At 41.1% G+C, this 11475-nt stretch overlaps 1 protein-coding gene, 1 long non-coding RNA gene and 2 other non-coding genes across 7 annotated transcripts; 1 reads left to right on the forward strand and 3 right to left on the reverse strand.

Moving 5' to 3' along the window:
* Positions 1-110: 110 nt before the first annotated feature.
* Positions 111-3016, reverse strand: LOC117259505 (uncharacterized). Of its 4 annotated transcripts, XR_013490969.1 has the most exons (7): positions 2878-3016; positions 1868-2090; positions 1618-1694; positions 1025-1077; positions 597-698; positions 387-507; positions 111-302 (listed from the first exon to the last, which is right to left on the reverse strand). It is a non-coding gene; the product is annotated as an uncharacterized LOC117259505 (long non-coding RNA). The 4 variants fall into 4 exon arrangements; XR_013490968.1 differs by lacking the exon at positions 387-507; XR_004501842.2 differs by lacking the exon at positions 387-507 and having other exon boundaries at positions 593-698.
* LOC117260388 (small nucleolar RNA SNORA15) lies at positions 393-529 on the reverse strand. The gene has a single exon (XR_004501915.1). It is a non-coding gene; the product is annotated as a small nucleolar RNA SNORA15 (small nucleolar RNA).
* Positions 847-987, reverse strand: LOC117260385 (small nucleolar RNA SNORA15). Its single transcript, XR_004501914.1, has one exon. It is a non-coding gene; the product is annotated as a small nucleolar RNA SNORA15 (small nucleolar RNA).
* Positions 3017-6675: 3659 nt separating the features above from the next.
* On the forward strand, positions 6676-11475 carry psph (phosphoserine phosphatase). The gene is made up of 6 exons (XM_033631495.2): positions 6676-6762; positions 7545-7688; positions 7889-8023; positions 10289-10434; positions 10698-10846; positions 10931-11475. Exons 1-6 carry the CDS (start codon positions 6719-6721, stop codon positions 11039-11041), a joined length of 729 nt encoding a protein of 242 aa, XP_033487386.1. The 5' UTR covers positions 6676-6718; the 3' UTR covers positions 11042-11475.

Genomic DNA, 11475 nt, shown 5'->3' on the forward strand with positions numbered 1-11475 from the left:
GGAAAGATCCTGAGTTTCTGTGATGTTTTTGGATTTGAAAATATCTGGGTTGTATTTTTCTGTGTACAAAAACTTTAGGGAAATGGTAGAAAATGAATACACAAGAGACATTTTGAACACAATTAGAAGTTTATTTCAACAGAAGAGTGAGATACATCTTTCAAGTCTTGACAGTTATCCTGGTGGTGCTAGTTTAAGCACAAAACGGATTTCCAATGTTGAGATGTTGGTAGAGTGAAGTTAAAACAGACAAAGGAGTCGACTTTCCCTCACGTTCCTGCTTCAGATGCAGCCACTGGTATCTGCAGAATTTAGAAAACAGAATAAAATCAATACAAAACCAACAGGACTGCTGTCAGAGCAGCATCTCATATTTCCAAGTGTACCATCATTGTTGTACTCATTCCTGTACAGTTGGATGAAGCTGACTGAAGCACTCATCCAGTCATTCAGCAGAAATGAGACCTGGTTTTCGCATGGTGTCTGACTGAATCCAACACAGACTAGCTGGAACAGAATTCGGCCATGCCTCAGTGGTGACTTCTTTAGTGTGAGGAATACTAATGCTGCATAACAGTGAGTGTTAACATACCAACCTCGGGCCCTCACAGTCTGGAAGTCAGTCGTGGCAACTGTGTTTCTTTTGGCCGGTGTGCGTGCATCACTGCACTTCTCCATGAAACACATTTCCACAAATGCTGGAACAAGAAAAAGTGTAACAGAGGCTAATGAGGTGAGTTTGTGCTGACATAATACGTTACATGAGACATGTGAGACTTATCATGATGCAAAAAGCTGCAGCTTTATAAGATATAATTACATGCAAAGTGTCACACATTTAAGTGATTCTGTATCCACTCTGACATAAGAATGAGGCACATGCTTAGCATCCTTACTCTCTTGTCGAGTCAGCGTGTGAAAACATTAATTTAGCATGGTGTCTGACTGCACTTACTACTGCAAGAGTAAAACAGAATTCGGCCATGCATTTAAAAACATGCTATTATTATGAAGGATGAGTTACCTCTCCGTGTTTCTACTCATGAGGATCAACAGTCCCATGTTCAGACAGGGCATCTGTAGGAGAACACACCAGCTCAGTAACAGAAAGCAGGTGTTTGTAAGTGTTGAGAGGCTGACTAATATAAGATTGGCCAGGTAACTGGGCTGATGAGTGTTTGCTTTTCATATGAGGTGAGGAATTTCTTTTTCACCTGTGAAAAAGATTCATTTTGACAGGTAACGTAGGCACCATATTCTGTGATTGAGGCCTTGACAGAAGGACATATTGACCTCAATCAGCCTTTTTCACAGAGGGTGTAGGTTTGGATAATAAAATTAATGATGATCCAATTCCATTGGGCAGCTTTGATTTCAGGTTTCTGGTATTGTGCGTGCTGGCTCACTGTCTCTGCAACACTTGAACAGAATGAAGCTCTGCTTAATGTAACACCTGTGTTTCTCCTTCTGTGAGAAGTCACAGTGTCTGCTTTTGAAAATACATCTGCCTTTGTCGTGCTATTAATGTTGCTAACTTGACAATGAACAGACACACTCTCCCAGAGTTTAATCTGTAAACTCCAGGATAAGACACAGTCCGTATCTGCTCCTCCTCACCTCTGTTGCATGTTGTGTTTCAGCCTGGGAGCTCCTCCATGATGAGTCAGGTCAGGCCATTTTCTCAATGTGTCCTCCTGTGCAGTAATCATAAATCACAAGTACACCAACATGTTAATATCACCCCTTAATAGTAATTATAATATATTCAAATATGCTCATAGACAAAAGACAAAACAAAAATTTGCTGTGCTAGACCGCAACCTTTCACAGGTACCTGAAATAATCATTAGCAAATGTAATCACATACGTTGAAAGGGGTCAGTTGAGGTGGTTTGGATATCTGATCAGCAAGCCTCCTGTCAGAGGTGCTCCAGGCACGGCCCACTGGTAGGAAGCCCTGGGGCAGACCCAGAACACACTGGAGGGATTACACATCTCATCTGGTCTGGGAACACCTCGGGGTCCCCCAGGAGGAGCTGGAAAGTGTTGCTGGGACGAGGGATGTCTGGGGTGCTTTGCTTGACCTGGCCCTGGATAAAATGGATGAATAACAAACATTAATACACTTTACAAATAACCTTATATTAATATTATGATAAAAATGTCATTTTTGTTAAGTAATGCAGCTCTGACTGTTCCACTTTGTGCCGGTGGCTACAGAAGATTAACTGTTTTCAAATGTATTAGAAAGTGGAAAAGCAGAATGTAAAATGAGTGTTATGTACGCTTCATCACTGTCAACTGTTATAGTTGTTGTAAAATGTAAGAGTGTCATAAAAAAAAGTTTAAAAGTCACAGTATTACTGTGGGCCATGTGGTTAAAAAGTCAGTGTGTTAACTTTTCCTGTGTGGCCCTCAATCATGTGCTGGCTCCCTAAAATGGCACTGAATCATCAAAACTTTGAGGCCCCCTGATCTAAGATTTTTGTTTCAAAATTATAAAAAAAAATAATAATAAAAGGGTTAGTAGGTTTAAAGTTTCTAAAAAAATGTCCCCAGACCCCCTCATGGCTTGGATGTAAAATGGCCACCCTCTCCCACCAGGTTGAATAGGTGACCACGGCCCTGTATCACCCTGATTTGTTCTGTGATGATTAATTTATGTTAATAGATTCTTAATTTCCTACATAAATTTTACACCTAGTAAAACACCTTAACTCTTCTCTATCTGACTATCTATCTGTTTCCTAACGACTTCCAGCCGTGATGCAAACTATGACGTCAGCTAACTCACCACCATGTGTACCACATGTTTTAACATCCGCATCTCAAACCACTAATTACAGACATCACCCTGAATCAGACAGATGTAATTACCTGAGCCGAGCTGCAGCATCATATTGTCATCATTATTCGAGCTGACTCCTGGTCCCGTCTCTCAGCGACCCGACCGACTGACAGCGACATTTTATATTTCTCCGAGGCCAAAGTACCTCTGTCCACCAGCTCCTGTGTGGGATGTAATGGCATCGACCCGTTATCAGTGAAATTCTTCTTCGTTTGCTTTCATCTTCTTCTTCGTGTCCTTTTACCGTTCTGAGCTGGTTTATAACGGCATTGCGCTCATTACCGCCACCGTCTGGACGGGAGTGAAAACGGCAAGACCTGAAAACTAAATCCGAGCATCATTTCTGTAAAGGATGCTCACTTTACTTTTAGGTTGGGTTTTAAAACGTGTCTTTTTTTTAAACCAAAGTTGGTAAACAATCAAAAACAAACAAGCAAACAAAACTTCCTGGTGGTAATGGGCCTTATCATTTCTTTCACTTTTATATTCCTACTAGTCAACTGGCCCCTACGCTAATATGAGTTACTGTATAAATAAACTTAACAATTCCCATTTTTTTGTGGATGATTTGCTCTCTAATACTGATCCTGCCTATTTTTGTGTGAGTTTATTTAACTCTAAAAACTATTTCAAACTGTATATACAGTAGGTTACCACTTCCAAAATATTACAACTAATTTAAATTGACCAACTGTATTATTGCAACTTATTAATTAAATTAAATTAAATTAAATTAAATTTTAAAAAAAAGTATTGTCTTGGTTCAAAGAGTCTGCATCAGTGAGGGTCCTGGGTCTTGTTGATGAGGCCAGCTGCAGTCGGGTTGAAACTGTTCTTGTGGCATGAGGTTTTAGTCCTGATAGTCCGCAGCCCCCTGCCAGAAGGGAATGTTTCAAAGAGCCTGTTTACACCTGGTATTGACATGCATCTTGGGTGATCAAGTGATCAGCTTTAAGTCTGTCTGTTCACACCTGGCATTAGAAAGCATCTCCACGTGTCCCAAGTGACCACTCAAGATCAGATCTCACTTCTCTTTATTCGCAAATAACACATAGCCTACATAGTATCATTCACCACCACAGGATATTACTAGTGCAGGTGTGTGAGCTCCACACTGAATAGAGTCCAAGAAAACCCACGCTATCACAGGGAGATCATGCAGGGAGGTGACAGTGCACCACCGTGCCTATGACCCGAGACACATATAAATACCTGGTGTAAACAGGGCTATGTTATGTCATTGTTATTGTTTAGAAAGCATTACTTGGCAAGTATGCTACATGTTACACTAGAGGCCAAGTCACACTCACCACACCTCTTTTGAATCAGTAATGCCGGCATGCTGTCTAAAGTCATACACTGGGGCGGCATGATACCTATGTTGCAGAGTGTGTGATACCTATGAGGTTCAGCTTCCACTTGAGGTCTTGGGAGACGATGGAGCCCAGGAGGAAGAAGGACTCCATAATGTTGACTGGAGAGTCTCAGGGTGATGGGGGTAGGTAGGGCTGCATATTTCTGGAAATCCACAACCATCTCTAGGCTACTGTCTACAGAGCGTTGAGCTCTAAGTTGTTTATCCCCACCTTGTTAACAGGTGGTTGATATCAAAGTTTTGATGACTGAGTGCCATGCAACCAGTAGCTTTCTACAAGTTGTCATCCCTGACCTGTCAAGTGCTAGTTATGGGGTTGAGTGTGATGCAGTTGCTGAAAATTGTATTAAATCTACACTGTCAAGAATGACAGTATTGAAATGAAATGCAAACGATTAAAATATAATACATGCATTTCATGTCATTTTCAGAGGCTGCACACAGTTTTTCTGATGGCACACTTTGAATAATTATGGTGTACATGGAGAGGGGAAGAGGGGAGGGGATACAACCTTAACGGTAATTGGTGCTGTTAGGCTGTGAGTCAGAGACATGTTTCCACAGCTTCACAGGATTCCTGACAAACAGGAAGTGTGTTATCAACCTGCAGGTGGAGACAGGCACCTGCAGCTGGCAGAGCTGGTCCTGCAGCAGAGCCAGGATGATGGTACTGAAGGCAGAGCTGAAATCTACAAACAGGACCCTGGCTCAGTGGGGGGCTTCGGGTTTTAAGTTGGTTATATGTCCTGAGCCCAGAAGCATAGTTGTTAACTGAGAGGCTCCATACAAGACAAGTTAAGTCTTTGTTGATCAACAGAAGGGAAATTCAGGTGTTGCAGCAGCACAAAGACAGAAATAAGAACAGACAAACAGAAAAATAAGAAAGAACAAAATAAGAGAAATACACAACTATTATAAGAGATAAAGTAAAACTATGACCCATACAAGAGCGACTAAAGACAAAGTCACATGGTCAAGTGACATGGTAGCCAATGAATAATAGCAGCTAGTCAAGCATTACGTAAACAGTGTGCATCAGAGCAAATTATACTGTAATTAAGTATTTGTATTTATTGTTGTCCCTATTGATATACAGCAAAACCAAAATATAATGCAGTTTATAATGTGGTAAGACAGCATAATGTATTAACATAGTATAGTATGTTTTAGTACAGTATGGTATAGCGTGAGGTTTAAGATATAGTATAAGGTGCAACAGTAGAATACTATGATAATATAATATTGTTAAGTATCATGTAAAGTAGTAGGCTATAATACAACAGTAAAACAGAATATCAGACACAATATGGTACAGCCTTTAACCCGAATTGAATTAATGATATTTTATCCTTTCATTTATTACTTTTAAATTAGCTCCATTTTATTCTGTGCATTGAATTGCATTATATGTATTTACAGTGACGATAAAAGGAATTGAACTGAAATGATTTTTTGGGGGGGTTCACACATAATATGGCACAAAATCCATAAATGGGCAAGAAAATTAATTAAAAAATAAATCTTTCAGGAGAAGTCAGGAAGCAACCTGCTTATACAACAGACCCCTCAATTTGTGGAGGAAAACAAACGATAACAATAAACAGAATAAAAAATAATATAAGAATAAAAAAGTAACATAATGCAGAATATATATATATATATATATATATACATGTATATATTTATATATAAATGACAACAGGAAGCACACTGAACTTGCCAATCAGTTTACAACAATCCAGTAAAAATTAAACCACATTGTCACATCAAAAATCATTAATTTTAAAAATAAAACATAAAGAAAATTACATAAACACAATGCAGAAGAAATGCAGCGTAAATAATATATATACATAACTGTATCATTATACATAATATTATGTATATGTGATAAATAAATATATATATATCTTTGTTTTGACTAAAGGAAGATGAATTTGATCAGCCCAGAATTATATAAATACATTTTGGAATTGAGTGTGAAGAAATTGTGTGATGATGATGGTAGAGAAGAGGGCAAGAACATCCATTTATGAAAAAATTTCCCTTTAATTTTGAAGATTAGATAAAGGATGTGTCTGCAAGTGTGGTGTAGCTATATTTTGTTTTTCAAAGTATGTATATCCACAGAGGTATCATCCAACAAAGTCAACAGTCTGCTCCAACCCTGGCTGGACACCAGACTCCCGGTCATCAAGCCCTTATAAATCAAGCCTGGATCACTCACTGTGGGGGTCACGGGTCGACTCCTTTATTTAAAGCTGAAACTTCCATTTTATTAACAATAAACTTATATTGACACAGTTACTGTGAAGACAGCTAAGAATATAAACCGTGCTAATGTACATTTATACATGAGCCGTTAGTCGACCGTTGCTGTCGTCATGGAAGCGAGCCAGAGGGTAGTGGGCGGTCCCTCACCGGCTTCCCTCTGATTGGCCCAGCAGTCATTGGTGCTCTTCCTCGTCGGTGAGCCCATTGAGAGAGGAAGGCTAATGCTGAGGCTGCTGGTAGTGCCTTACCGACGCTGCTCCTACCGGTGAGTACCACAGAACGACTCCTTCATATGTAGTTCCTGATATTACCGTGGTTACCCTAGTTAGAGAAGCTGACAGCTGAGCAGAGAGAGAGAGAGAGAGAGAGAGAGAGAGAGAGAGAGAGCGAGAGTGTGTGTGTGTGTGTGTGTGTGAGGCGCTCATATGAAGGTGGTCCGGACAGGTAACTTGCCCTCTGAGCCAGCTCACGGTTATCCTTAACGTAAAGACATGACTTATTTAATGCCAGAGAGCACCAGAGAGCTACTCTCCACCAAACCGCCATCAACATCTCGTTCCCACCGTCTTCACGTTTGTTTGGGGTTTTGATGTCGCGAGCACGGTGCCGGGGTGACGCAATCCGTGCAGAGGATGTCCACAACGGCCCCTCTTATGGTTTGTTTAGGGCCGGCTGCTTTACATAACATCGCATTCTTGCCCGGGACACGTGTTTTATTTGGGATCCGTCGATGCAGAAACGTGTGCACATAGGTATTTCAGTCAATGGATGTGTTTGCTGCTCCACTGGATTGAAGACATCCACTGCACACTGGGCTTAGTGCAACAATGAAGTCATGCAGCTGCTGGGTTTAAAATCACAGACCTCATGTTTCACCAGCAAATTCATCCCGGGACCCTGGCTATTAAAGACTATTAGATTTACCCTCAGATGACTTCCTAATGTAGACCCTTATCTGTGCCATCAGAGCTGGGAGTGCTTTTGAAATGCTGCTGCTGCTGCTGTCTGTGTTGGAGTGTCTCACACTGTGTACTTTTCTTTTTGCAGCATGATGGCAACACTCTCACAGACAAAGGAGATATTCCGGAGAGCAGAAGCTGTCTGTTTCGATGTGGACAGCACGGTCATCAAAGAAGAGGGCATAGATGAGCTTGCCAAGTTTTGTGGAGTGGGGGATGCAGTCACTGAAATGTATGTGTGTAACAGCTCAATGCTCAATTTGCATAATCCATACTGTTAACCTGATTTTGCATTGGATATACGCTGGATTTGCACCTTCTTTGCAGCTTTCAGACATCTTAGACGTTTTATATTTGCACTCCTCCCACCCTCGGGATAGTTAAAAGTACACCTTTATATTTTGCGAATCTTTTACCTGTTTCACAATCCAGGACTCGCAGAGCGATGGGCGGCTCAGTGACGTTCAAAACAGCCCTGACTGAGCGTCTGTCCATCATCCGTTGCTCCAGAGAACAGGTGAACAAACTGATAACAGACCACCCGCCTCAGCTGACTCCAGGTATCAGGTGAGTGTGTGAAGGTGTCAGTCATTCAGTGGAGCTTGTGTTCCACTCGGTGCTTGAATTTGGTTTGTACAGGTGATTTAACACACACACACACACATAAGTCAGGAGTGTCAAACTCTCTATTGATCTCAGATGGGTCGGACCAATAAAACATAATACATAACAACATAATAAATCACATAACACCCTATAAGTCATCAGCTCCAATATTTCCCCTTTTTTCTGTGAAGAAATACAAGTACATTGTGTGGACGTTCATCCTTTTACAAAACAGCCTGAGATGTCAAGAAAATTAAGCGTACTTTCAACAGCATGTCTCAGTTTTTCCACATTCAGTCAGTCCACTTCTCACTATCATTACATGTGCATTTATCCACACATTTCCTGATACAGATTCTTCTAAACTGAAGCTGCTGATTGACAATATTTTGCACAACATTTAATATCTTTAAACATGGTCACAGTAAGTATTCAGTTTATAAGAGAGAGCCGTACCCTGGCCAGGGGGGAAAAGCCTCTGACGCAGAATTTTACATGAAGCAGGTAACACATTGTTTAACTTGCTCCTGAAACCTGGCACCTCTTAAGCACAATTCAGACGGGATTAGTTTTACATGGGCACGTGGGGTAATGTCACTTTACCACAGGACGTCAGTAATATTAATGGCCAATTTGCACGGGATAAGAAATATCAGTAAATGCGTAAATAATATAGCCTACAACATCGAATTATTATGAACTGATTAGCCTACTGGTTGATTTTATTGTCTTTTTTTTATTAGCCACATAGCCCTGCTACATTGCATACTTAATTTACCTAAAGCAATCAGAAGTCCCGTGCCTCGGACAAGTGCTTGCGACCTTCTTTTGGTTTTGAATCGTCATCCAGTGGGCAAGAGTGAACCCTTTGGCAGGCCGGTTCTGGCCCACAAGCCATATGTTTGACACCCCTGACCTAAGAGGACCATGTATGATGAACAACCCTCTGTGTAAGGGGCTATAGTTGCATCTAGTGGGGAGGTTGCAGAACTGAAGCTTGTCATGTGCCAAGCATGTAGGAGAACAACATGAAAAGCGGGTGACTCTCTCTAAGTGTTTGGTTTGTCCATTCTGGGCCACTGTACAAACAACAAGGTGGACTCCATGAGAGAGGACCTGCTCCATGTGTAGATATAAACTGCTCATTCTCAGGTTACAAAAACAAGATGGTTCGTATTTTCAGGTGATTATGAACTAATGAAAACATAGTTATTAATATTATATAGCATTTCTGCCGACAGGTTCCCCCAAATCGCACACACTGGAGTTTTAAGAATATAAAAATAGAAAACGCACATCAAGAATCTTGTAGGAAAATACCAAAACTGTATTTTAAAAGCATAATGGATCATTTGTATCTCTGGGAGTGGTTTATACAAACCTCCCATCGCTGATTAGTCATCCAGTGTTGAAAATACAGTTGTATTATGAGCATAAATTGTCTGCAGGTTTAACTATCACAGTGGCTGACATGGCAGACAGTTTGGTAGAAGTTTACACAACGTCTTCATAAGCAAATATGAGAGAGCTCGCATTAATGCTGTGCATGTATTTGTATCACTTCAAACCTGTTCTGCTACTTCGTGCACATGCATAGCTGCTTCCTTACCCGCATCAGCTTTTATATGTATGTGTGTTTGGATTATGTGAAGGGTGTCAAACTCATTTTAGTTCACAGGCCACATCCAGCCCAATTTGATCTCAAGTGGACTAGATCAGTAAAACCATTGCATCATAACCTATATTAACAATACCCAGAAAGTTTAAGCTTTCTTTTAGTGTAAAGAAATGCATTCTGAAAACATTCATCCATTTAAACAGATGACGAACAGCCTGAGGGGTGTTGAGACAAATAACTGCAGTTGGAACAATATGTCTCAGTGTTACCACATTCAGTCAGTCTACTACTAGCTGTCATTACATGTGCATGTCTCCATATATGGTTTCAGTCTTGTGTAGTAATGCATGTTGCAAACTGAAGCTCCTTAACTTGCTCCTTAAACCCTGGTGCCTTTTAGTCTTTATAAGTGCATCTGTATTAGGTGTGCAGAGTCATCCAGTGGGCCTGATTGGATCCTTTTGCAGGCCACTTGTTTGACACCCCTGGTTTATGTTTGAAGCTTCCTGACCAAATAAGATTTTACTACTGCACACTATACCAACATGTTACTAAAACTGCATTGATGTACTGTGAGTGTTGATAAATGGCCCTTTGTCTCCATCCAGGGAGCTTGTGGACCGCCTGCATCAGCGCAACATCAAGGTGTTTCTCATCTCCGGCGGCTTCCGCTGCATCGTCGAACATGTGGCCACTCAGTTAAACATTCCTCTGCATCACGTCTACGCCAACCGGCTCAAGTTCTACTTCAACGGTGAGAGCTAGACGTGACCTTTCTCTGTTTTCATACAAGTGGAGCATTGTAAGTGTGTCTTGAAAACTAAGTGTATGAAGTAATGAAGTGTCGGGCCAATGAGTGGACAGACGATGCTTGAGTCCTCCTTGTTAGTTTTGGTCAAAGCAGTCTCTCAGATCTCGTTTCAAATCTTTTCCTTCATCTCATGTGTCCGGCGCTGTCGTCAGCCTGTTGTGAGGCATCATTCTACATCTCTAAATTAAACTGTGTGTATTTTCCAGGGGAGTACGCTGGTTTTGACGAAAGCCAGCCCACGGCTGAGAGTGGTGGAAAAGGAAAAGTCATCAGCATGTTGAAGGAGCAATACGGCTTCAAGACCGTGGTGATGATTGGAGATGGAGCCACTGATCTAGAGGCGTCCCCTCCTGCTGTAAGTGTTCACATTAATAATGCTGAAAACCTTCCCTCTCTTGGAGCTATGGTGTGATGACGGATGTGTCTCTTTCATCCTCAGAGTGCTTTCATTGGCTTCGGTGGGAACGTCACCCGGCAGCAGGTTAAGGAGAAGTCCTCGTGGTACGTGACAAGTTTTGGGGAGCTGCTAAAGGAACTGGAAAAGATCTAAAGAAGCTAAAAAAGATCCCATTACTAATTTTAACATTTTATATTTGCACCTACTGTAAGGGTGTGCCTCTGACGGTTTTATCCCCTGCACACTTTTCCTCCCCTTCTCCCCTCCTCTCTTATAGATTTTTATTATGAATGAAAATGTTTACACTAGTGAAACCAATTTTACCTTCACAGGGGACGTCACCCTGCTGATTTTTATACTAGATACTAAAAGAATAACCAAACACTGTTTATGTGATGGTTAAGAAGATTTTAGTGTTTTTGCACTTTTTGCATCAAAGCCTTTTAGGTAAGCTAATACAACTCCTGCGTATAATGACAGGAGCAGTGTTTTATTTCTGTATGGGTACTAAGAGCTGTAACCACACGTCAGTAAGTGTTAAGTCCTGTTAAGAACACCAGCATTAAAGAGAAGAGCATGCTGTCAGA

This window comes from Epinephelus lanceolatus, chromosome 4 (genome assembly GCF_041903045.1).
Source record: "Epinephelus lanceolatus isolate andai-2023 chromosome 4, ASM4190304v1, whole genome shotgun sequence".
NCBI lineage: Eukaryota > Metazoa > Chordata > Actinopteri > Perciformes > Serranidae > Epinephelus > Epinephelus lanceolatus.